Below are 27,294 nucleotides of genomic sequence, written 5' to 3'. Positions count from 1 at the left end.
TTACGTATTTATATGTATTTAAGAAGACATAAACCAAGTACGTCCAAAACCTAACCTCTTTGTCATCTTCAGATTTCCTGTCTTCCTCCTCTTCCTCTTCTTTCTCAGACTTCTCTAGCTCCTTTTGCTCTTCTTTTTGTTCCTCTACTTTCAGCTGCTTTGTCAGTCGAGCTATCAACTGAGATTTCAGTCCTTTAGAGCTAAGGGTTCGACTTTCTAATTCTTTGCGAAGGTCATTTACCTGGTAAATAAAGGCTCTGTAAGCGATATCAACCAGTGACATTGCAAAACATCTGATTAACAGAAAAGGTGAAGTAAAAATTAAGTAAGAGCACTGAAAGTCAACTGTATTTTTTAAATCTGTACTGAAAACCACTAGTATTTACTGGTACATAAACCATATTAAATTTAAAGTGTTCTCCTCAAAGAATACCTTTTTGAGGAGCTCTTCAGAGGGGCAGGGGAAGGATTTCACTAGAGTAAAATAGTTTATTACTATTATTCATTTAAGGAAATTTTTAATTATGTCTCCTAACAAATTTTTGTCTTAAGTACTGCCTTTTAAAACTAATATTAAAGTATTTTAGACCCCACATTTTTTAATGCAAGTAGATATGACCAGATTACCGCAGAACTTTCATTTTCCAGTTAATGTATCATATGCGATACCCTTTCATTGTACAAAGTTCAAAAGTTCTGAGTAGTTTCCATTAGCTGTATTTCACTTTTTAAAATCAGGAGTCACACTTGCATACTGTGATATCACATCTAATACCTACAAAATCAGCAAGGAAGTTAAAACACTACTGAAGCTTTTTGCTCAGTTAAGGGAATATACTGCTATATTTCGGGTGATGCCTTAAAAATGGAAGCGGCGTACAATGAAATAAAATTTTAAGAAAAACGTTAGTTACCTTCATTGTTTTTGGATCCAGTTTAGACCAGTGTGTAGGTGTAGAGATCTCTTTAGCTTCCCCATCATCCTTTTCCTCTTCGTCCTGACAAATAAAATTTAGAAATTATCATTCAGAAAGCTTGAAAGCATTTCAGTTATTTTTTAAATTCTGTTGCTGATCTGTGCAAGGTCACAACTGTTTCAGATAGTCTTCTCCTAAAGTTATTATTTAGACAAGTTCACACACACATTCTACCACTTTATAAATGATCACAGTGCCACTCAGCCAATACAAGCCAGATCTGTGGAACACAAAAGGGTGATAAGCAACACCACAAAGAATATTGGGGTTACACAGACACTGCTGGTCTCCTTTAACCACACAGTGTGTGATTTCCCCCCAGATTTTAAATCCCCCAAATTACTCTTTGTTCAGTCAGACCTTCCCTTATTCCAAGATGTTGATCAGCCACATGGCCTGAAATTCAGATGTTTCAGACTAGTGTTTTGTTCAATTTCAAATATCACAATTAGAACTGGCCACAAGAAAGAATTTAGGAATTTTAGAAAATGGCAAAATGTTTAAAGACAGCTATTCATAAACTGCATCTCACTCAACAACTGGTCCCAGATTCCAGCAACTACATCTATGATAAAAAATTTTCTGCGCATCATAAGCACAATTTAATTCCATTTGTGATTATCAGCATACACATTTAAAATTAGTGAACTAGCTGAAATAAAAATAAAAACCAACATTCACTACACTGCTGAAAGCTGGTTTACCAGTCATTGTTACCAGTTATGTTCCTCCTATGTATGTATGTTGTGTAGTATGTGGTGTGCAATTTGTGCCTGTGTTCCTGTGCCTGTGAGAAGCAGAAATAGAAAAAGGGATTAGCGTTCAGTGCCTGTTCTCCATCAGCCTCCTTGCGTTCACCCTGAAGCTTCTCGACCAGCTGCTGCTTGTATCCTCGGGAGAGGGTTTCCCACTCTGAGCGGGTGGGAAGGCAATGCCAAACATCCGGGAAAAATAAAACCACTGTCTCCACATGAGCTGGAACTGTACGCCCCTTGTGGGTCTCCTCAGGGCGATGGTAGCGAATCTCTGCAAAACGGTACCTGTTGCAAGGGAAGAAGCATGTTGGAAAAAAAATTCTACAATACATTTTAAAGAGCCTAGATCACTTGTAGCACATCAAGTAAAGAAACTTTGCTGCAAGACCTTGAAGTTTATCTAAAGAAAAAAATTATGGAAGCCATATTTTCTCTTTTGTCACATTTGTAAAACGGTATCACGATCGATAAGGAGGAAAACCAACAAAATTATTTTCATGTAACTTGTTGCTTAGCACACGTAAGTTTAATGTACAAATAAAAGTTGAAGCACTTCAAATTTAGCATACAATAGGCTTTCCTGGTATTAGTAAAACCGCAATGAGTGTTAACACAGGACAAAAACTCATCAAGAGAAAATATGGCTATATAACGAACAGCTATTTATTTATAACAAAAGAACAATGAAATGGAAGTTCTCTTGACGATCTTCTCCAGCTATGCACAAAATGAAAAATATTTTCAGCACACATTCATTAAAAATTACAGCATAACATATCAAAATAAATCCAGAATTTTTAATTAGTTCCTAATGCAGTACTCAGCAGAGTTGGCACCAATCAAGCTTATTACAAAACAGAACATCCTTTGAGTAGTTTACCTGCACTACCAAGAGCAGCTGACAAAGAAAAAAAAAAAAAAAAAAGGTTTTTCCATCTTAAAACTCCTGGTAACAGACAAGTATTTCTACAGTGTACTTTGCTTTGCAGTACAGTACTTACCATTGTGTGCACACACTTAAGTCAATCCCTGTAAGAGCCTTGCAACAGCGAATAGCCGTCTTTATCAGCACGGAAGGGTCCTTTTCTGGATCAGGTCCATCCAGTGAAGGGGACCAGTGTCCTCCAATAGCCATAGCTTCATCTTTGCCTTTCATACCCACTAAAAACTAGACAAAAAGAGTCTTCTGAATGTTCCCCTGCTAGGGGTAAAGAGTCATTTTTCCCAAAGTGCAAAGAATATTTCATAGCGCACACACTGAAATCCGTGAGTAAACTGTCACATTATTTTGAAATCTGAAAATGAAAGTCGGTCAAGAAAGAGTTCAGTTATTTTTCTTCCACATACTATTTCAGAAATGGAATAGGTTTAAAACATCATCACTCATTCTTGTTTGCAAGACTTTCCATCAAGTTTGTTATTTGGTACAGGTTTGTTCCTTTGCAATTAAAAGCTTTCTAGCATAAAGGACAGATACAGATTTAGATGGTGTCTTGATTCCAATACACATTTATAGGTGTTCCTGCTTAAAAGTGATAAAGCAAAGCTACTAAAGGTAAGACCACAAGAGCATTATATCTATAAATTCAAGTACCTCCCCACATGCTTTACGGTGATGGAGTTTAACTGGAAAACAAGTCTGTGTTATCCTGAAACACCACAGCACTTACAGATTGTTCAGTTTAACCACAGCTGAATTTCACTTAATACAATGGTTACTTAACTGTTGCTTTGTTTGTATTCTCTTCACAGCTGAGCCCTTAAAAAAAAGTCTTAAGTGTTTGTGAAAAAAGGCTAACAAAGTTAATTATTATATAATTAATGTAGGTTTCTCCAAATATCTATTGTTTAACTAAGCTGAACAAAGCAGTAAATATGAAAGCAGTGAAGATGGAGTTCCTACGAAGTGGAAAAAGAACTGACATTTAAACTAGGTCTCTTCAGATGAAAAAAATGAAGCCATCGTTTAGCAGCCTACAAACTCCTTCCTTATTGACAGATATTCTGAAGCTCTATAACCAACCTTTACTGCCAAAAGTGTCTGGCATTGAAGCATATTTACCTTTACAAGTCTAGCAGGATGCTGAAATCCATCACGAAGTTCTTGGGGATCTTCAGCCAGAGCACATGACTTATGATAGAGATCCTCCATACTAGGACTAGCCATCAACATCACCTGTTGTGTAAGTCAGATCAATCTTGTGAAGGTTTCCCACTATGACTGGTAAACAATGACCACAACTTGCAAACACATACATACCAGTGCTTTTTCCTTAATGTCACAAAAAATCAGAACAAGTAAAGGTAAAATAAAATTGTAGAGCTGAGTGTTAAAATGTCTGCAAGGACCAGTTTCACTCTGTCCCATATGGATGCAAAGTGTTATCTTATTAAAAAAAAGGATAAACTGAAAGCATGTAACAGCAACATGCTTCACATGTCATCACTATATGCCAAATACCCTATACCAAGAACCACACAGAGTACATTTCTGGTTTCAGTAACTGACTCTTTCCGCTTTCTCACAATTGCAGGAGAACTGACCAAGAGATTAATCTGCATCCTCGTAGCATCCCATTAGCCCAGTCAAATTTAACAAGATTGCCTTCTATCCTAAACAGGTTAATATTATGAATCAGGATGCTATTCCTCAGTTACTGAATTTATTTTGAAGCTTAAACTTCTGAAGGAAAGCTCTTGCTCTGAATCAATAAACTGAAAAAAACAGTATGTCTGATACTTGAGCCAAGGCTTCAAAGTTTTTATACACAGAAGTCAAGTAAAGTTGAGTCTTCCAGATATACAAGGATTAAAGGCAGTGTTGTTTCTAAAACTATCTTTAACATGAAATACTTTAAAACAGATTGACCTAGAAATCTCAGACCTATTTTAATGAAAGAGCTTTCAAATGAAAGTAGTTTTAGGAAGACATTTTGACACTGAGGTCTTTAACACATCATTACAGCTCTTGATGCCGCATTTTTTGAATATGCTGGGATTATGTAAATGTCAATCTACTTTCACCAAAATAACAAATATTGAAATGAATCTGAAAAGAAAGAATCACTAAACAGAAGAGCACAAACTGCACAGAAAGGACCCTTGAAGGAGAAAAAAACATAATAGAAAAAGGGGTGCATTAACTATTCAGAATGAATTGCCTAAGAAATACATTCAGAGATGTTGCAGAAGCTGGCTTTCTTTCCTATAACCACATCCATACAACTACGTACAGAGCAAGGAAGAGAACACAGTAAAAACAAGATTTAGGACAGCTCTAGTAAGAGAAAAACAAACTGATTTCAGTCATGACTCTTCAAGCTCTACATACTAGCTCTTCACAGAAAAGTTTAAAATGCTGTATTTTGCTCAAATCACTGCACAGTATTTTCAGTTCAGTTATAATCACTTTTTCACCCTATAAGTAAAAAAATTTTCTAATGAATAGTCATAATACTGGAAACCTATACAAACCTTTGCACTGTACAGATGATCAGCATCAGGTGGATCAAGGACCGCAGCATTTTTATCTATAGGATCTACTTCTCTATGCATTACGTAGAAATTACAGTAGTTCCCCAGCTGAAACGGTCTAGACATAGGAAAAGCATCCACCCAAGTAAACTGAGCATCAAAGAAATCACTTGGGATATACAAGTTCTGGTAACGCCTCCTCAGCTCCATCATATCACAGCTACGGCTGAAATAAACAACAGTATTTGAAAGATACAGCAATAAAAGAACGATTAATAAAGCACATAATTACAAGATATTAACTGGAAATATAACCATTGTCTATTTAATGATAGAGATATAAAATGTAAAGAGCAATGTATTTCAGTTAAAAGCGTCATGGGTCAAAGTTTAAACACAAGTAACTACTAAACACTCTTCCAATTAAGGTGCCTGTATATTAGAGATTATTTATTAAACAGGGTTATAAAGGTATTGTGCAGTAGCATTCAAACATAACAAAGAACCTAGTAAAAGTTTAACGTACAAGGTTCTCAGCCATTACATATTTGATCATTCTTTAGATTTAAGATCATCATTTAACACTCACTACACACACGTGTTGACACAGCTCACAGTAATCTGTACCCACAATTAAAGTGATACACAGGTAATCATCTGGCACTACAGACGTACCAGTCCAATGAAAACTTGGAAAACTGAACCGTGTAACGAGGAACAACACGTCGCGGTCTCCGAGGTGACCTCTCCCTCTCTCGTCTAGGTGATCTCTCTCTGGAGCGTTTTCTCTGGGGTGATCTTTCCCGGGACCTACGTCTCTCTCGTTCTCTTTCACGACTTAAAAAATACATACAAATATTTTTGAATGCTGGTAACACAAAATGGTTTCTAGCACAAAAGAAGCTAGACCTGTCAGAGTTGACTCACAAAAAGAAGATGAGGAAGTTCCTCATAGTTTCAGTGCGCTGTCTCTTTACCAGAGACCAATTATACAATTCCTTCATTTCAGATAGACAAGAACTCTTCGCCAACATCTAGTGGTAAAGGCACTTGTGCATATCACTGACCGACTCTGGAGCAAGAAGCTCAGCTCTGTTTGAAGACAGGTCTTTACAGAACGCTTTGATTATAGTCTAGTCTTCTACAACATACCTCCTGTCATCTTTTCGGTTTGGCATAGGGTCTCCTCCTCTGTCATTCCTCCCAGAAAATCTGGATGGTGGGTCTAATCTTCGAGCTGGCTGAGGCTGTGAAACTAGACGAACAGGGGGCTGTAACAAGCCACCTGAAAAATATTTGTAAGATCAATACATAATAGGGGGCAGCTATCTCCACTTTACAAACATTGCTGCTTTACAGTTGTTTCACTTGTGCATGTTTTCTGAATATCTCGAGTCAAATCTGTTTATTAATAACACCCATCCCAAGAAAATCAAGACACCTATGCTTTTCTTCGCAGATGCAAACAGACTCCAGTAAGCAGAATTGTTTTAGAAGCATCTTCTCAAGACAGAAGCTGATGTAATCCAAGTGTATGGAACCTATCACAGTAAACAGCTAAGCCTTCTCTTGGAAAAATAATTTAAGATAGGTATACTACCTATGCGCATGGAACTAAAGAAAATCTGAAACTTATTTTTGAGGCTATTCATAGGTAAAAACAGCCTCCTGAAAAATCATTCTGAAATAATTTTATTCTACCACTGCACTGATCCCCCAGCACATACTTTTGCTGTCTCAAGACATTCAACCAACCGACTGTAAATGGAGCAAACATTACTAACACCAACAAACAACTAGGACTAATTAGATTGTGATAAGCATTCATCCAAGAGTTCTGCTCATGTGATAGCTTAAGAACTTCTCTCTTGCTTTTACTGTGGGTAAGAAGTCTTAATTTTATCTTCGTTATCAATCCTATTACTGATTCTTCAGCCACTCAAAAGTTCAAGTCAACCACCATCATTGTTTGAGATTTGCCATGTTCGGCAGTTTTTCTTCTCTCAAGTGCCAACCTGACTAACTGAAATAAATAAAATGCCAATATAGAATACTAGTTTTAACGATGCAACTGTGTGAAACCCGATCGTGTTGAACACTCCAGAAGATGCTGAAGAACTACACTGCCATTAATAGTTCAACTCCCCAACCTGTCTGTGAATGTGTGAGAATAAAAATTACATTGAATTTGCTTTCAGATTATGAAATCTTAATACAAACAGGAGCCCATGGGAATTTCACTAACCAGGTGATTCTTGAGCTAGTGCCTGGCATACAGCTGCAGGAAGATGCACGTCCAAAAATAAAATTCTATAGGGTCCTTGCCATATTATTTCAACTTTTACTTCAGCCTTCTGACTCACAAAAAAATACCACCCCACACTAAGCACCAGAACGACCATGACAGACTGTGCACTGAAGGAGCACCTTTCTGCTGTGGCTGCTGCAGTAACGGCTGAGGCTGTGTCTGAAGCAAAGGTGTGATTGAAGCTGCCGATATCTGTGCCTGCAACAAGGACTGTGGCTGTGGCTGTGCCTGAACACTGAATGCAGTCTGCTGTGCAATGGGCTGAAGAACCGCTGGAGGTGTCTTCAGTAACGGCTGAGCTTGTGTCTGGTTCTAACAGCAGAAGAGAAAAATGAGTTGTGAGTGAGCTTAAACCCAGAAGCAGTCAGTGCCAGTTAGACTGGGTAACCCCATATACCTGATTTGGAAGTGTCTGGATCCTCTGTGCATTCCATTTGAATGGCATATTAGGATTGTAAGTAGCTTCTACCAAAACTCTGTCACCCACCTGAGGTGTCTTTCCTTTAACAGCACTGCAAACAATACAAAAAAAGTATTGTGAGAGTCTTATTTAACTAGTTTTATATTTGCAAGTTACATATAAAGCTGGGAGAAAACAAAGTTCATTAAAAAAGCTTGTAAAAAGAGCATCTACACCCCAAATCAGTTAAAGTACTATCTGCTTCAGCATGGAGTAGGCACAGTCTTTGGCCCAAAAGCAGAAGTTCCCTGAACAGTACTGAGTCAGGACAAGCAGACAGCAAGTTAGAACGCATTTAATCACCCACAAATTCTGCTATTTCCTATTAGAAGGAGCTTAATAATCTTCTCAGTCTCCCAGGCTTGGGCTTTGCATTAAGAAAATTCAAAAGCTCACATAAAGGAATGCAGATCTAGTGTTTATTAACTTAACTTGACTGTGTGAATTCCAGTGTTGACAGGAAACAACATACTAACTGCAGGCACTATCAATGGAGTCACAGAATTAAAACACAGTAATCTAAAACTTTTATTTAGTGAGGGTATCACAGAATACATCTGCAGGCAGGTATTTACATCTTACCTAAGCTGAAAAAAGACATCTTCATCCACAAAACCAAATGTATCATGTAGTTTAGTAACTACCCCAGTGAAGACACGCTGCTTTTGTGGTTGGGTTTGCTGTTGACTTGACCGGGGGGCTGGATAAGAAACAGTTATCTGGGCTGCCGGCTGAGGAGTAGACAGGCTAAGACTGGTAGGTAGTGCAACAGCTGGCTGTAAGCAAAATAAAGCAAACTATAAATCTTATAACCAGCTGAAATACCTACAACAAGGAACAGTTCCTTTACCCATGTAGACGGGAGTTTAAAATATCTCTAAAGCAATTCTGAACAGGGATTTTCAGAACATGGAAGGTTTTTTGGTTTGGATTTTTTAGATGGCTTTTTTTCTACTTTGAATGAAGACTGGCTTTGTTTATCCTTTTCTTTTAAAAAAGTCAACTTCCTCAAAATATGCACAATGTCTAGAAAAAACACAAAAAAGATGACTGTGTTATTGCTCGCAGGTAACCCGTACAGCGGGCCTGAAGAGGACAAAAGCCCTAATTTTGCTAGGAATACACGCTTAAAGAGATTTTTCTCCATTTATATCCCAACTGTAGTTAGAAGTCAGTAAAGGTTAAGGCTAAATTTCCTAACTCAACCTTCCCTAACTCAACAATTTATGTGCTTGCCTTCTTACAAAAGCAGAACATAGTAAGATAAAGAAACTAAGTAACCTATTTTTACCTTTGTATTTTAAAACATGTTTAAAAGGTTAAGTGAAAATGGAACTAGAGCAATTTATAGTGTATTAAATGGTTGCATGTTTTAAACCTGTCAAGTTCAGCAAGGTTCTTTTTAAACCTCTCTACAGACATACTGCATACTATTAACACAAAGTTAAATTCCTTCTCAAAGGCGAGAAGGATTTTCCCAGGTTGTTACTGCAAACAACTGAACACTTGAAGTTCAAACGAAAAAAAATTATTATGTAATCAACACACATTCCCTTCAAAATTAAGGAAAAGTGGTTGCTATTAATTTTTAAACCAAGGCTATGCATATTTTAACATCTGGATAAAATAAACCTCTAGCAATAAATTGTCCATTCATATTAGTTCATTTTACAGATTAAACTACCCAAGACGTCACAAATTTGCACTCTTATATTATCTGTGTTTGGGAATGAAGACCAAACAATAAAACCAAACTAACCTGAGTTAAAAGGGTCTGCTGAGGTTGCTGCAACTTAAAATAAATAAAGTTATAAATTAATTTTATATGCTTAAGGAAATTGTACAATTTTACCTCCTCTTTACAAGTAAGAGTTTTTGCTTAATCTGAGTCAGTTAATAGTCCTTTGGGGTTTGGTCATTTCAGTAGTTTGCATATGCATAAAATTGCACTCATGTGGTCAATTTTAAGATTGTATAATCCAGATTTATTCAGTAAGCAGAAATGCTGAGGGTTTTTTAACTGAAAATTAATACCAATACCAAAAAAAATTTTGGCAGCTGGAGAAGCTTAGGCCTGTAATTTCCATGTCCTTTTATTCTTTTTCAAAATCCTGTTAAATTCAAAGACCATAAAAAAAACTTGAGGGAATTTTTTTGGACGGCATCTTTCCAGCAGTTAAAATACACGGCCCTGTTTAGAGCAGAGTTTAGCAGGAATCGTGTACACATGGAATAGTACGTATTTTTAAATTTCCTTTTTGCATGAAGGTAGGTAGGTTTCCATTCTGATTACATCTCTCCAAGTTTATGAACTTCAAGCTCTCTTTCACTACAAAAAAATATACCTAGGTCCTTTAACCTCCCATATGAGGATGAATTGAGAAACAAATCCTACAAGACACACAACCAACATTATTTTTAAAGTTATTTGTGATGTACACAGTAAGAATCAGACAAACCTGTTGCTGTACACTATAGAGAGTCTGCTGAGGTTGTGAATATTGCTGAAACAGATAAGAGCAAAATATCTCATAAACAGGAAGTATTATTACCCCAATAATACCAAATACAAGTTTTCTACTAAGCAAGTTTTAGATAGAAACTATTCACAATTAACAATTCTAATGCAAAACATAACTAATAGTATCACCATATTTTACTTTCATAACAATTATTCTTAGCCTTTAGAGTGGACTGTGACACACTTCTAGCTAAAATCAGCAATTTTTCTTAAGCCTGACACTCATACAGTATCTAGGGCACAGTATAGAATCATGCAAAATGCTATTAAGGATACATAGAGTGATAGAAAATGCTGGGAACTTTAGATTCTCAGTTTAGGTGCAGCAAAACTCCTTTTCCAAAAAGGCTTTCCATAGCTAAAGGTCAGCACCTCCATAGGCAAAATTCCCACCTTCACAGGTTAACACAACTATTGATAGCTGCAGACCTAAAATCCCACTGTTTTTTTAAAAGGTTTATACTGAAATGTTCACCACTTTCCACCCTGCTTTTCTTCTGGATACTTTAGCTTTACAAAGCCACTGTTTCATATTGTTAAAGTTAACAGTCAACAGCAAACACTCCTTTTTCTTTACCTGCTGTAACGCAGCTGCTGCAGCTGCAGCTTGCTGCTGTAAAGCAGCTGTCTGAGTTAGCTGATAGTTCGTTGGTGTTTGTGTAGTTAGGCCTGCCGCTGCCAATGCCGTCTGCTGGGTGTATATTGTAGGAGAGGCTCCAAGCAGCGATGGCTGCTGTACACCAAGAGCAGCTGAAAAGAGAACACACAGCGTAAGCACTGAGCAACTTTAAGCAGCTGAGGTTTCTGAGTGTTATACTAGATGCAGTACTGTGGTGCTTCACTCCCAAGTCAAGCTCATGAAGTAGATAAATCCAATTCCAAAATTCAAGATAAAGGATCACACCTCACTAGCTCCTCTTCCAAATTCATTTACAAATAGTACAATACAGCAGAGGCACAGAGACAGCTTAATTTCCTTCTCTTAAGCTGCTTGTGATTTTACAGCTCTAGCAGTTGTCAGCTCCATCTGCACCCACCCCCAACACACACACACTGTATTCTTTCTTGAATGTATTTCAGATTTTGGATGAGCTGGATGAAGACTGTTCTCTGTTTTCTAAATCAATTAATACATTTCGTTCTGTCTTAATACATTTCATTCTGTCTGAGGGCAAGAGAAATCTTTACTGTAATAGCAGCTACGAAACATGTCCTCTGAAAATGCACAAGGCTTCGCTTCACTCAGTGCTGTCTTTGTCCCAGGGTGAGCTCGATTGTATAGATGTGGGGGCTGGTAGAGAAGGAATAGCCTTATAACAGGGAGTTTAATTGATCCCCACGTATAAAAGGACAAAGTCAAGCTCTCTCCAGTTCCTACTAGGAAGGCTTTGTGCTGCCCAGACTCAAACTGGAAGGAAACGTTAGTTTATGTTATTGTCACATCAGCTTTTAATTCACTGCCAAAGATTAAGCAAATCATGAAGACCTGCTATCCACATGCTACATTTTGCATGCATGTGATACTTCTGAACAAGGTATGCTTAAGCCTTACTGATGGAACCTTCAGGGACAAATAGCCTTGCACAACGCGAATCTGACTGAAGAGCTGCAAACCTATCTGGAAACCTGCTCCCTCTTTGGCAGAAGTTTTTAAAAAAGTTATCTGCAGCTGCATGATTAAATATCACTTCATCAAGCTATCAGTCTAGTCCACATGTTTAAATAAAACCAAAGAGAGACTCAGCAGGGAAACATATTGCCAGCAAAAACAGGTCAGCCAGCCACCTTCAGAACTGAAGAACATTCAAGTTGAACAACAGAGTTCCTTTCTCTTCCAAAGCCATTAAAGACACAATGAAATGAAAACCAGATTTACTGTACACTCTTCCTGCAGAGTTTGTGCTCCACAGTATTCTTACTGACCCAAAATGAAGCTTTCATTCCTGACCCAGAAATGCAGTGAGAGATTGCTTGTAGCCGGTGACCATCACCACAGAATACCCAAAAACGCTGTAACCAACTCAACAGATCCTCAGTACAGTAATCCTCTCTACCATGCTGTTCTTTCCAGCAGAGTATGATATTCAGACAACAAGTTGATGGCACTGACCGTCTTAAAATTTTGGAATGAAACATGGAAGAAATATATAAGCAACCATGACAATCACCATCACTATGACCTGTACTAAATATTGTCACAGAAGCATTCCAGGAAATAATACTATTTTAACAGTGAAATCAAGCATTCTATAGTACAGCAAGATTATATTATTTCCAGTATTACATGACTGTTTTCTCTAGAAAAGGCCAACATTCAGGTTTCTTTAGAAGACAAGCAAGCCAAATCTGAGGCTTCTCCCATGACAGACCCTCCGTTCCCTTGATCCTCTTGCCTCCTGCTTATCACATCAGCTCCAACTGAATGTGCATTTTTGATGATCCAGAAGGACATTTTCACCCGGAGCCTCACATAACACACCTGAAACAGACCTTTAAATCTAATGAAAGTGCTTTGCTGTTGCATCCTGGGACAACTTCCATTTTTCGTGGCTGCATTTGCTGGCTCACTCAAGGCAAACCACCAATGCATTAATCCTCCTCTTACTTCCACATGCTAATAGGAATTTCTGCTCACTGCAGAAATTCACTTCATGCTATTCCCTTTGAATCCGTTTGGCTACACTAGCTATTGTCAATCAGTCTAAAGTTCTATTCTGATGTTCTAACACACAGGAACGGAGCTGGGAAGCGTCATCAAGCAAGTTTCACAAGTTCTGTCCTACTTTTTGTACCAAGGATACTCACAAAAAAATTAACATGCTTGCTCCCAAAACCAGATCTTGGGGTTACACCACTCTTCAGTTTCCATTATGACAACTTCCCCTCCAGCAAAACCCATAATTATCTAAAACAACTCTCGGCCCACCCTAAGACTCTTATCTCAATTTGTCCATTAAGAAAAAAAAGTATTTTTTTGCCACCTCTACTGTCACATTAGGAGTATTTAGTATTAAATCGGGTATCATGTCATCTATAACTACAGATCAACTTACTAACAAAGGGCAAAGACAAAACACTGCTGAGATCCCCTCAAAGGATAACACCTGTAGCAACAAGTTTTTCAAAGCTGTATCTTGTTCCTACCAATTTGCCCTGAAGTATTCCAGGAGTTTAATTTGACTACCTTTCATCTATGTACTCAGTCGAACAGGCTCCAATTAAAGAGGCAACTGTGTTTGCATTAGTTTAAAACAAAACAAAAAAAAAAAAGGGAAAAAGAGGGAAAGAAACACAAAAAAATAAAGAGACAGAGAACGCATCACAGACTGAGTGTCAGAATGGACATCTGACTGCCATATTATTACAACTGACAACAGGCATCTGCAGCAACAAACAACAGCTTCTTAGGATTTCTAATTATCTCAGTAAGTACAGCGATGGAGATGTCTTCCTTCAAATGCAGACTGAAAAACCTCCATTCGCACCAAACACTGCATGGCACAACCATCCGACAGGGCTTGGATAGAAACTGGGAGTTCTGGGCTGAAGCTCAAGTATCTTTTTAGGTAACAAATCTCTGCTGTAACAAATGCAGAGATGGTAATTAGTAGTCCCTCTTGCTGCTTCTAAATTCCAGAGACCTTTTAAGACAGGGAAACAAAGTATGTAGCTACGTATGTCTCTTTGGTAAATGATGTATTAGGATTACAGTAAAACAGTACCCTATCCAGGGCTTTGGATACTTTTCACGGTTGTCACAAATTGTGAGTTTGAGTCCTTATTCTTTTAAGTTTCTTCAAGCTTAACACACTTGCAACGCAAACGCCGTACAATCTACTCCAGAGAAAATTCCTTGTTACCAGTACACAACAGAAACTAGGCTCGGTATTTTTATCAGAGGACATCCGTTTATAGCAAGCCAGCAAATTGTGCACCAGCTAATATTTCTTAGAGGCTCTGAGTTCCGCTGCATGCTCATCCTATTGTTACACTTTTCTTTAGTCACCTCATAGGGGACGCCAGCAATAACAGATACTGAGCTTCTGGCACTTTTGCTCTCATCAGTTGGTGCACTGCTCTTCGCTCTAATGCAATGAAGTTTTGCTGTAGCAAAGATGACACCGATCAGCCAGAACGCAGCATAGCTAGGACTTCCCCTTGACTACAGGTCTATGAAAACAGGCTTCACTGTGCAACCAGAAATAATAACCCTGAAAACAGTGTATGCCAAGCACTGTCACACAAATACAGCAAAGACATGTCAAAAAATAATAGCTAAGGGAATAATAGAGAATTTTCCTTTGCAGGTGTTTCAGGAATTTGCACATCATTATGTAAGTTAAAAGTATAAGAAGTACTGGCAAAAAGCAATCTGTGCTATCCAGGAATGTTGTAATTTTTAATTTTTTAAACTTTAATTTTCTGTAGTAGGCATGATTTAATTTATGCTTTAACAACATTTTAACAGCATAGCAGGGACTTTATTCTGGTTTTGGCCATATGATGCACAAAACCACAGACAAGGAATAAAGAAACAATTTCCCTGTGTTACAAGCAGGAGTCTCTCTTCACATGTACATCTTTGCTGGCACCTGGAATTGCCCATCTATCTTCTAATACCACAGGCACAGACAGTAATTACTAAGCTATTCCAAAGGGATCCCAGGAACTCTTCATTACATGGCATGTCACTCTACAACTACCTTAGAGCGTCACTCCTTAACAATTAAGGGCCTTAACTCATAGTTACCTCTTCACCAGGACAGCATGCAAGTCAGCAATACAAAAAAAACCCAACACACCACCAAAACTCCCAACTCTGAAATTATCTTTTTTGCAATTATCAAACTGGTTCATAACACCATCACTCACCACTTCTGACAACAGCTTATGAAAAAGTTTATATCATGTTGCTTGTGTTACAAAAATCAAGGTCTCTTTCCCCAATACTCAAGCAACTCAATGCTTCGCAGAAGGAATATGACGCAGATAAAAACAGCTGGCATGCATAAATACACGTAACACCTTTGGCTAATCTGAAAATATATAAAAATTTGGTAAATGTAAAATCAGTTTATGAACACTGAGATTCACAAGGGTAAGCCAATCTGCACAACTTCTTGAGCACAGCTGCAGGTCAGTAGCATATGCTAGTCAGCATGCCTGAGCACTGACAGCATCTCTCCATCAGGCAAGCAACCTAGCTGGACAGTCATAGCTGTGTGTTGAAAGGTGCATGAAAGGTGACTACTTAGCTGTAGTCCAACAGTAAGCGCTGTTCTTCAGCTCTCAGCAGTGCCAGCATGCTGCAAACTGCATACTTTGCAAGAAGTGTATATCTTATAAATCATAAATCAGTACTGTCAATAAAAAAAGCAGAGGAACAAGTATATACCATGGATACTAAAACAGGGGCTGGGCAGTAGAATCCCAGGGACAGGATTTAGTAGTACAGACAGGGAGGGAATAAAGGACACAGTCACTGTGTACTGCAGTAGCAACAGGAAAAGAGCTGCACAGGATACAAGAGCCTAAATGCCTTCAAGTGATACCGGAGAGAAGATATTACAGGGTGAACAGGGCTGCTAGGAACGCGAAAGAAGGTGGAACTAGCACAGGAAGGCGGCAAAAGTGCAACCAAATGTTGTCTTTAAGGGCTCTCACGTTTGAGTCAGGTGTTCCTGAATTAGATGAAGAGCTAAAAATCCCTGGAGATCCTGTCCTCAATGAGCAGGTGAAAAATCTATCACAGCAACTGATGCTGACCAGCCCTATCCCAATTAAATTTTGCACTTCATTTAAGGAGGCCCAGAAGCGGGCTGACCACAAGCAGTCCTAGGAATAAGAAAATGGGTAAGCTGGTGTGTGCTTCTAGTCCCTTGCTCCATTCCCCTCTTCTCCAGGGCCCCCTTCTGGTCCCAGCTCAGCAAGGTCTAAGATGGCTGCCAGCTCCTCCCCTTCCACAGGTTTTCTGCAGCCTTCCCTCTGAAACAACATGGAGCTGACCCTCAAGTCTTCCACCAGCATTTCTGATGCATTAGCTATCACACCAACCAACGTATCAAGACTAGTCCCGCCCAGATGCTGCCATCCTTTGATCACTCGGTATCACCCAGTCAGACACAAGAACCAAAAGCAAAGTTTCCCTCTTCCATGTTCCCAATACCGACCCTTTCCAGCTGTTAAACAGTTTCTTACAAAAGGAGAGTAGTGCCATTTAGATAAGGGAAGTGTGAGCTGTTCAGGGAAACGGTGAAAAACCGCTTGCAGGCAGCTGGTTAGGTACAGCAACAGTTCAGCTAGAAAGTGGGACTGAATGGGCATGGAGGAAAAGGAAAAGGCACACCGCGACAGAGTACTGTGAAACACGTGGCAGGTGGTGTGGCAGTTCCCTGAAGATACACTCAGATTGGACCAGCACCCAAAGGAAAAACTGGAGATGGAGGAGTAATTTTGGGAAAGAAAACTGAGTCAGAAGAAAGATCTGTTCTCTTCCCTGCCTCAGACACACACCTCCGAAGAATGGCAGACATTCCTAACTTTTGCTAAACTCCCAGACATAAAAGCACTGACAAAGGCTGTATGACATTCAACTTCAAAACAAACTAGAACAAGATGCGAAGGACAACTGCAAAAAACATACAACTCTTTGGAAAGACATTTCTTCAACAAGGTTACTGCCTGTGCTCACCTTCTGACATCCTGAATTCTCAAAGTACCACAGCTTTATTGAAGCCTTTTCACATCAGACAATGAAACTAGAATATTTAGGAAACACTTTGTATTCAAGGAGAGAAAAAAGGCATCCCAGAACCCGAAATGCAAGCACCAAGATTCACCGTGCAGGAAGCTTCACATTCTTGGCTCAAATCTTTTATGCTATAAACCAATGTGGAACATGAAAATCTAGCCAGCTAGGTTTTCAAATACACAAGCCTGAAATTAAAGGCTTCTTATCTAAATCAAAGGAAACCCTCTATCATTATGAGGGCTTTGGTTATAGGGATCCTTGAGTTCTAACTTGGCATTAAAAAAATACATATATACCCCCTCTCCACCCAAGCAACAAATTCCAGAGACCTGTGCATTATGTGAAGTATGTCCAATATATTAATACGGACAAAATACTTTGTAAACATTGATTCAGGCTGCCCTGGGAAAGAAACTCGGGCAGCATTTAAAAAATCTGTAATGCCTTACTAGTGCTGTTATTATTTAATCTAGAGCAACACAATTTGATAAAAGGTAATTTGATTTGCACATCTTTGGATAGGAGTAACTTGATATGTTGTTTACTGACCAAGAGAATCAATAAAAATTCACCTGGGGTTTTACTTATTGCCCCTAAAAAAAAACCCCCAACAAAACCAAGTAAAACAAAACACAAACCCCACAACCCAACAGCTAGTATTAGGCAATGATGTTTAAGGTCTCTGTTGTGTGAAAAACTCCTAATTTAAACCATTTAAACAGAATTTAAGTAAGTTAGTATGGTGCCACTCTTAACTACATACCCAACTATGGAATCTCCAAATCTACTAGATGTCAGGGTTCAAACATCAAGTGATATGTAAACTGACCTGGCTGAGATACTGCAGTGGCTGTAAACTGAGTAGCCCAAGGGGGATTCTTCTGTCCTCCAAACTGAGCCATGGCGAAAGGCAAAATCTCCTGGGTGTCTATCTTCTATAACTGCAATCTATTAAAATAAAGCGCAGCTACAATCTTTGAAAGATATACCATTAGACTATTTTAATTCTGGGTTAAAAAAAAAAAAAAGTAAGTATTGAAGGATTATCTTTACGCTGCTAAACCTGGTGGGCAACACGCATCCCAAGCGGGAAACACAGAAAGTTGCAGGACAAGTTAATGTGTTTTCCTAAAGGCACCAGCTCCCCCCCCCCTTCCTAACAATGGGGTCGCGCTGATCGAACTCCGGAATTTCTTCCAGGTCCCAAGGCAGGCTAAGGGGAAGGCGGCTCTGCGGGACGAAGAGCTTTTGCCTTTCATTGTTGCTCCTTCCCGAGGCCGCGGCCACGCCGCCGCTGGCGAGCGCTGCTGCTTGGGGCCCCGCACGCCGCCGGCCCCGGCTCAGCCCCCGCCCGCCGCCCGCTCCGCAGCCACCGCTCCTGGACACCGCTTTGACCCCCAGCACCGCCGGCCCTGCACACACACACCCCTTTTTTTCTTAGTTGTTGGGTTTTTTTTCTTTGCGCGCACAATCCGAGATACCCGCCGCTAACCGGGCCGCGCCGCCCAGCAGCTGGGGCACGGCACGGCAGCGAGGCCCGGGGCAGGCCGGCCCGGCGGCGGCACGGGCGGGCGGGAAGCAGGCGCCTCCCCACCCCCCGCCGCGCCGAGGCCGCCGCCGTCGCCCGCCCCTCCTCCTCCTCCTCCTCTTCCCGCCGCCCCCGGCCAACAATGCGGGCCTGAGCGCGGGCCCGCGTCCGCCGCGCTCCCCCCCCACCCCAAGCGCCACCGGGACCTGCCCCGGGGAAGCGGCCGGGCCCTCCGCGCCCCGCCCGGGAGCCTTGTGCTGCCGCCGCCGGTACCTGAGCGGCGCCTCGCCGGAGCCATCGCCAGCCCCTCGGAGCCTCCCGCACCGAGCGCGCCCCCAGTGCGCAGGCGCGCCCACCCCCGCGCAGGGCGGCAGGCCGCGGCGCACACTGCTTACGTCCCGCGCCGCCACCGCACGGCGCCGGCCGGCCCGAGCGCGCAGGCGCGGGGCGGGGCCGGCTGGCAGTTGGGCGCGCGCCCGGCCTGCCGCGTGCGGAGAGGCCGTTAGGCGAGGGGAGGGGCCCCGGCGCCATCTTGGCCGAGACAGGCGGACGCAGGGCGGGGCGGTCGGGCCGCCATCTTGCAGCGGGGCCTAGCTGTTGTGGCCGCGGCGGGGTCCCCCTTTGGTCCCCTCTGGCCGCCGTAGGCGCGCCGCTCGGCCTTCCCCCCGCCCTACAAGCGACTGCCGGGTGGCATCTGTCTAGGCGGCTGCGGAGACACTTCTCAGGGTACCTAATGGGTGCTCTGCTGCCGTAGGAAATAGGCAGCCCTCGGCCCGAAGCAGAGCCACGCGTGAGCCCCTGAGAGCTGACATTATGCGCACAAGCGTTCAGGCTGTTATGTGGGGGGGAGTAACAGGATCATCTGAGGTGAAGGGAGAGCAGACTCGCCAGAGGGACTCATCAAAGCACTTAAGATGCTTTGAAACAGAAATTGCAGCCAGGAATCATTGCAGTAAGTAGTTCAGTAGTTCATGTGCAACAGTAATTTCGGATCCCGCTTTTGATGATGTTATAATTGAGCCCTTCCATCCCTTAAATAGTTTTTTACACAAATTTGCTCCAGGTTAAATATGCATATGGGCTCTTCCTTAACATTTGAAAACAAAGTCAACAAGACACACTTTGTAAATGAAAATGGGACTTTGGAGTGTTTTATTTGTTGTCATTAAAAACAAAGCAATGGAATAAAATCTTGAGAGCAACAACATTAAACTCATCTGCAGTGGGCTGGATTCTGTTGTAGGGGGGCAGTTAGAGAAAGAAACAAGAGACCACCAGTGAAGGTGATTTTCTGTCAGCATTTGGTACTCAATAATAAACAAAAGCTGATCTGCCTTAGCTCTTTGATGTATATTGCAAATTACAGGGTTTAGATGTTTGACATTGATGAGCATATGTCTTAATTTTCATGCTTTAAATTTAGGCTACACATTTCACGCCCTATGCACTTCTTTTCCTGGTGTACCTCTGTCCAGCTCAGTCAGTTGACTGAAGCAGAATCTGTGCTCTTTAACCTGGAAATAAGATTTGAGACTAATAAGGTAACAGGGCTCTCTCCCACACTACAAATTAAAGGAGAAATTGTTGGCAAATGTCATACTTTGATGAAGTAGCTCTATTCCTGGGTCTTTTGGCCCAAGGCCATTTTATCCTAAGATGCATAATTTTTAGCAATGCTCTCAAAGTCTTAGAACCTCATGGGAAACCACAGGCCTGATTTCCTGTACCTCACGTAGAATATTATTTCATGTACTTTCTCCTTTCCACATACATATTGGTACCATTAGCTGGCACATTTTGCTGCTGTTGTGTATAGTACACTGATGACTTTTGAATTCTTTAGGTCTTTGTATCCTCTTCTCAAGGTAAACCATGTTGTTGTGATGAACAGTTACAATGGAAATCACAGTGAAAAAATGTGAGCACTTCTAGACTTTTAAAAGTAGGTGCTCTTAAGTGTCTTTCAGATACGTTGGACAATTTAATCCAAAATTGATGAAGGGGCAGAAGTCCAAAAGCTACAAGATTTCTACAAGTTACCTTAATCAGGCAAATTGAGAAAAAGATACAAATTAGAAGGCAAAAAACGTAAAGGGTATGCTGCTTCCAGCCGTCTTGGTGTTTATGGGAGTTAAGAATTTAAGCTGGGAGGTACTGGTATGTGTGGAGAGAAATTATAACTCTTAGAGCTTAGAGTCATAGAACATAAGTATTTTGGCACAGTCAGTACATTTAATAAAGATGAATGAAAAAAATCCACAAAAGACCTTTGGTATCAGGAAATGCTACACAGTAGTAAAATCTCATAGTGCACATAGTTAATGCTTTGGATCTCTGGCCTTTAGTACTCAGCTGCCTACCTTTGCTCAGGAGAGCCACGAGGTTCATCTGTGGCACTTTCCACAGTGGAGTTCAGTGCTCTTTACTAACCAGAGTTTTTCTGGAATGAAAACATGTATATATCCCCTTTGAATATAGGCTCATCTGGTACTTGATGAGATACTGTTATTTAAAAAAGTTTAAAACTGACAGCTTTCTGATTTGTTTTTTCAGCATCTGTGACTGAAAGAGCTCTCAGAAACACCACCTCTTTGTACACCACTTAATCATAGAGATAAATACATTTTCGACTACAACAGCACCCAGCATTACTGATTTAGCACTCTAGAAGCAACAGCTAATATACCAAAAGCATAAACACTGAAGTAGCAAGTAGAAGCATGCTGATCTTCATATTGGGTGTAGGTGGAGTACAGATTGAGAAGTGGGTATCACAGGTCACTGATGAGCATGCTGGGTGTTTAAAAAGCTGTGTATGGTTTGCATTGAGATAGAGGAGTTTCGCCATTAGCTCAAGGAATATGATATCGTACTGTTTCTGCATATAGTATGAATTTTGGACCTGCAGTGATGTTGATATATATCAACATTTACCACATTATATTTGTTGGTTGGTGCAGTATCTCGCCTTCAGCTGAGAAGGAAAAAAACTAAAATACTGTAACTCATTTCAGAGATACAAACACATTTGTCCTTAGTGAACCTGACTAATTATTCCAACTTCAGATCTCCAAGATGTCAGAGAAGCAGAAAAATAATCACATTTGTACTTAAACAAGTCTTTACTGTCTTCAGAGTGCTTCTAAGGTGTCTTGTAACACGAACTGTATCATGAACTTAACCATGAAGCAAAAGTGTTTGCTGCAGGGGTTTTGCAATCTTAAAAGGAACGACTGCATATCAGCTGAAAATCACATTTGTTGTTGCCTTTAGAAATATGTTCTACCTTACAGCCTTGGAAAAGTAGAAGTCCTGTTTTTGAAATAAAGTGAAACAAGTCCTGTTTGGTAACTTTATTGATGATCCGGACAAGGGGATTGAGTGCACCCTCAGTAAGTTTGCAGATGTCACCAAGCTGGGGGGGAGTGTTGATCTGCCTGAGGCCAGGCAGGTTCTGCAGAGGGATCTGGACCAGATGATCTTTTGAGGTCCCCTCCAATCTGGGGTGTTCTGTGGTACATAAACATCACGTGCAATATATGAACTGGTGAAGTTAGGTAAGGGAATTGGTAGTGATTCAGTCAAATAAATAAAGATCATGCTTTCAGAGAGCTCAGAGAAGAGTCTTGCCTCTTCATGAAAGTTGTTAGCATTTATTGATGTTGCAAAAGGAGTTGGAGACCCTAGTCTGAAAAAGGTCCCATTTCTAGAATTTTTATGTAAGGACTTCTAGTGAATGGCTTGTTCTGATCAAAATCTACAAACATTTACTGTCCCGAGTTAAAAAATTGCAGTCTTACAGTACAGAGAAAGGGCAGTAAAGTCTGTACATCCCCTAAATACTGAATTTCTGTTGCATCTCTACTCTGTTGTGTATGTTTGTGAGATTGGATGCTCTTGTATTTGTAATTTAAGTTTAAGGAAATAGTTAGGTGTATTTGACAGGAGGTTGGTCCTTCCTAAATTCAAGTTTGACCCTATGTTGTAGAGGGCTGAGTCCTAGAATATTTTACAGAGCATTGAACAGCTGTTTGCACTGGGATTACATGCAGAGGTTTGACTCAGTGAGATTATTAAGGGATTGGTCTTGATACAGCTCATTTTACTACCTCTCATTCATGCCACTCACATCTCGTAACTCGAGAATAAGGGTTTCTGCATTTTACTGCAGTTTATACAGATAGAATACAGCATTTAATCCCACTGTGATCCCAGTAAGTAGTACAATGTTTATTTGCACTGAATTTAGAAATGAATGGAATGAATGCTTTCCCAGGCAAAAAAAACCCCTCTTTATTAAGGTTGGTAGGTGTTCATAGCTGTACTTTAGCCTTAGTTGAGTATCTGGCACTACTCCTGGTGCTGAAGATGGTAGTGCAGAGGGGCTAAGGCATACTTTCACAGAGGAACCCCAGTGAACTCCATCAAAAGTACCAAGAATTAATTATCTAAGCTGTAAAGGTCTTCAAGGGTTTACAGAATGATTTAAAGGTAGAACAGATTTCTCATACTCCACAGCTGCATTGTGTGTGATACGATTAATATACACCACAGCTGCGTCATGTATGATACAATTTGGAAGCACATCCCAATATATTTCACAAAAAGGTTTTTGATTGTCAGTGTGATGGCTAAAGGGGATATGACAAGGGATGTATATATAACAAGGCTGGCTGAGTTCCAAAGAGGTTCTAACAGAAAACTGAAGCAACATCCACCCTAATATAGCCATGCCCAAAGTTGAAGTTAATTTGGAACAAATTAAAATATTTAGAGAAACTACCATTTTTAGAAAAATATTTGACATTAGTTTAAAAATCATGTAGAAAAATTAGTCTGTTAATAGGACAGTGCTGCCCACAGTGACAGCTGGACTGGAAAGGAGAAGGCTCTTATGATGGAAGTGATGAAAGTCTTTTCTTACAGGGCTGCTGTAGTGCAGGTAGTGGCAGTGCAGAGGAGATGCATGCTATTAAATGTGGTCTTGCTGTTACCTGAACTGTAGTTGTTGGCTGCAGTTATGGCATAAATCCTTCCGTAGCCTCTGTGGTTACATTGGGGTCGGGGGGAAAGCAGCTTAAGTGATACATAACGATCTCCAGCTAAAGATTTTGGAACACAGACTAGATTCAAGAGAGAGGCATATATCTGTAAAAATAACACAAGGAAGCTCTTAGCAAATTTCTGCTAATAACACTTAGAGGATATTCTGAGGTAAATAGAAGAGTGAACAGATTGTCACTGCTGCCAAGATGAAATGTAACCTAAATAGCGTCTTGGTGCCCTGGTAATGGGGCAACTTACCACTAGTGAGGACTCTACTGAATACATTTCTATTTCAGTTCAGAGCTTGGATCCCTGTGCAGGGGCCTGCAGGGTCTGTGTTGTTTACAGCTATTCTTCTGCCAATCCCATGAAAGCTTTGCTTTCATTCAGTTGAACTGCTGCTTGGGCACAGTAATTTTATATAAGCAACTAAACATTTTTTCCTAACCAAGTGTGAAATATTTTGTCTTCTGAATTGTCCTGTTTGACACTTCAAAATTCGAAAAAACACATTTTTATAATTAAAAAGGTGTATTAGAAGGAAGCCCTTTTGAAAATTGTTTTGGATTATCATAGTTAATGCTGAAAATTCAGAGAAACTTATTTCTTGCCAAAGGGAGAAATTTTTTGGAAACTAACCATCTTTTAAGAGTAAGGTAATTCTTAACTAAAATCAGACAGATTTGGTCTCAAAGTTTATGAATTTTTGTTTTACTTAAACATTTAATTTTAAATCAGAAGTACTTACCTAAGTCTTGTCTCTAATGTTGGTTGAAGGAGAAAATATTATGGTATTAGTTTAATGTGGAGGCTTCCTGTCTGGGGCTAGGGAAAGCTATCATATTTGACTCATGGAAGAAAAAAAGAGGCATAATTCATGTTGATCAGGGAGCACAGGAATAGCTGCCCTGCACGAAGGCATAGGTTTTAAGGATTCCTTTCTTCTTACCCAATCTGACTTATATTAGAGTGCTTTAGGAAAGTCCTTAGTGCCTTTAGGAAGGCCCTGTTTTTCTAGGTGTATCAGATTTGATTGTGTATATGAGAAAGCATTTCTCATCTATCTCCTTATAATCTTGGGGTAATCAAGCTATGTGAAAGACTGAGTTAATGCGCTTCTATAGGCAGGCAATAACAAAGAGCAATTAGAAGAAAAATCCTGACCACCTTTACAATCTTAGCTCTGTTGCCTGAAAAGCAGATCTGAGAGCTGAAAACTTGTTTCCCTTCCACTGCTGCCTGCAGTATTTAGCTTCTTCTCATAGCAGAGCACCAGCCTCTGATCTGAAGGATGGACAGGCATAATTCCCAGACCAGTACAGCTGAGCATAGAGATTCAGAGATTTAACTTGCTGTGGAACACATGGGGTGTGATTTGCAGGAGCCGGGAACATCTAGAGAACTTCTACATGCAATGACAGCCCCAAGTAATGTCTCCTTCAGTGGGAGACAGCAAAGGAGAATGACTAAAGCTTTAATTTCTACTCTGCTTTGCTCAAATGCAGTAGATATTACGTATAAAGGGAATACTTGCCTGTAGTGTGTGGGGTGATCCAGAGCCTCTGGCACTTGAAAGGCTTGCTGGTGAGCACTCTACAGTAAAGCGGTTTTTTCTCTTTTGGACTAAGCTTGTCAGATCTCACAAGAGCTACAGCCTGAGGAGGGTTGCTAAGCAGTGTCACACCTAGGCACTTACAGCTTCTTACAGTCATCACAGAACAAGATAATTTGCAACAGCCCAACGAATTTCACCCTTAAAATTTGTAGCAGCCGTAACCCAGATGAATCCTGACAAGGCTTTCTGCTGTTGTGGCAGTGAGATAGGGTCTACCACAGAGGTATTTGCTTGATGAAGCACAGGATTGGTAGTTCATTTCCCTGAGGGGATTCCTGAAGTGAAGGGAGCTGGATCATCACTGTGCAGAAACAGAAATCTACATGTAAAACAAAGCAGTCACAAGAAACTGAACTGCTGACTTCTTACACCACAGAAGGCAAAAGTTTTACTGTTCTGAGTTGAAAAATAAGGCTAAGTCATGATGCCTCCGGCAGCAATTCAGGACTACTTCAGAATCCAACAGCAGAAGAGAGTTACCTCGTTATGAATGAATGGAGATGTACACATGGTATAGTGGGGATTTTAAGTAATTTTTGGCCCCGTGTAAAAAGACTTTGACATTTTCAAGAAATCAACTGCCAAGAATTTTGTATAAGTGATGTGTATCATAAAAGGAAGAGTATCCAGAAGTAAGCAGACTGGACAGGGAATTAGAAGCCCGTCTTAAGAGTTGTACTCCAGCCAATGGTTATTGAAACAGGTGGGTTTAAATTTCCACATGTAAAAAATATTTCTCTAGTGTGTCTTCGATTAAAAACACAGATGGGTACTGCTAGTAATTGTTTTATTGCACACTATCTAGGCCATTTCTTGAACCAAAACACTACTAACTGAAGCACTAGCTTGCAGGTGTTTAAATTACATTTGAATATGATGCTCATTCTGATGTAGAAAATTCACCCAAGGTCCAATATTCTGATGAATAACCCTTTTGAAGATGTAAACTAATATTATAATATTTAACAACAGGAATCGGCATTAGTAGCATTCAAGAGCAAGCCCTGCTGTTCTGTGGTATTAGAGTACTGCAGGAAACTAACTGTAGCACTAGCAAAAAAGTTTTTCCTGCAGTTTATTGTTAACAGTTAATACCAAAGTATTGTAATTTAAGGCCATAACATCTTAAGAATGTAAAAGCAACCAACTGTGTTACATCAATATTTATTACCTGTGTGGTCTATATAAGAAATCCAACATATGAGAAAGCACTGAAGCCACCTCCAGGTGTTGAACTCTACAAGACAAACTCACATTTGGAAACCATTCAGGGATGCCAGAGTAGGTAAATTTGGTTTAGTTTTGTTCCCACAAGCTACAAGTGAAGCTGTGTTCTAAAATCTCTGTGTGTAATATGCTCCATCTTTGAAGAAGTGTAGCTCTGACTGGGAACACACTACCTGGTGGGAATGCCAGGGGAGGCAATATGCAGTTGGATGGCAGTACGTGAAAGGGAGCTGGAAAACGTTCCTCATTAATGTCTCTAATGATGTTCTTGGGTCTGCTCAAAAGTCTTTTTAAGCACCATTCAGAATCCACATGCCTTCTTAGACACCTGTGCCATAGGTTACATACTGTAGTATCAAACCATGGGATGCATAGCTCTATTGAAAGATTTGATAGTACAGTTTGGAGGAGGCCTGGGTCAAGCTGGGAGATGTTGCTATAAAACCCCAGTAATGACTGTCCTCTAAAAGAGCAGCAGATTACATAGGAGGGTAAAGGCTTCCTGTTGGATTACAGCATCCAGCTCCCAGGAACTAGATGCACCATATCACATAATGTAGTTTATTTCTAGGGAATTACTGAAGCCTGAGGACAGCAGTGGTTTTCAGCCCTCTAGGAGATTCCAGTTATCT

At 40.3% G+C, this 27,294-nt stretch overlaps 1 protein-coding gene and 1 non-coding gene across 2 annotated transcripts in view; both read right to left on the bottom strand.

Moving 5' to 3' along the window:
* The window catches only part of CCAR1 (cell division cycle and apoptosis regulator 1), a 31,568-nt gene extending 12,393 nt beyond the window's left edge, over window positions 1–19,175 (bottom strand). Inside the window, exons 1-16 of the mRNA XM_055807951.1 lie at window positions 19,048–19,175; window positions 18,076–18,194; window positions 11,073–11,245; window positions 10,434–10,478; window positions 9,734–9,766; window positions 8,557–8,750; window positions 7,912–8,026; window positions 7,634–7,826; window positions 6,359–6,491; window positions 5,882–6,043; window positions 5,207–5,432; window positions 3,795–3,908; window positions 2,734–2,900; window positions 1,807–2,017; window positions 915–998; window positions 56–241 (exon numbers count right to left, since the gene is read on the bottom strand). Coding sequence (XP_055663926.1) covers window positions 56–241; window positions 915–998; window positions 1,807–2,017; window positions 2,734–2,900; window positions 3,795–3,908; window positions 5,207–5,432; window positions 5,882–6,043; window positions 6,359–6,491; window positions 7,634–7,826; window positions 7,912–8,026; window positions 8,557–8,750; window positions 9,734–9,766; window positions 10,434–10,478; window positions 11,073–11,245; window positions 18,076–18,148 — 2,109 coding nt within the window. The 5' untranslated portion in view covers window positions 18,149–18,194; window positions 19,048–19,175. The remainder of the gene's footprint in view (window positions 1–55; window positions 242–914; window positions 999–1,806; window positions 2,018–2,733; window positions 2,901–3,794; window positions 3,909–5,206; window positions 5,433–5,881; window positions 6,044–6,358; window positions 6,492–7,633; window positions 7,827–7,911; window positions 8,027–8,556; window positions 8,751–9,733; window positions 9,767–10,433; window positions 10,479–11,072; window positions 11,246–18,075; window positions 18,195–19,047) is intronic.
* Window positions 3,053–3,117, bottom strand: LOC114011511 (small nucleolar RNA SNORD98). Its single transcript, XR_003553439.1, has one exon. It is a non-coding gene; the product is annotated as a small nucleolar RNA SNORD98 (small nucleolar RNA).
* Window positions 19,176–27,294: the final 8,119 nt, after the last annotated feature.

This window comes from Falco peregrinus, chromosome 1 (genome assembly GCF_023634155.1).
Source record: "Falco peregrinus isolate bFalPer1 chromosome 1, bFalPer1.pri, whole genome shotgun sequence".
NCBI lineage: Eukaryota > Metazoa > Chordata > Aves > Falconiformes > Falconidae > Falco > Falco peregrinus.
The sequence above is the reverse complement of the archived record's forward strand: the minus strand, read 5'-3'. Positions and strand labels throughout refer to the sequence as shown.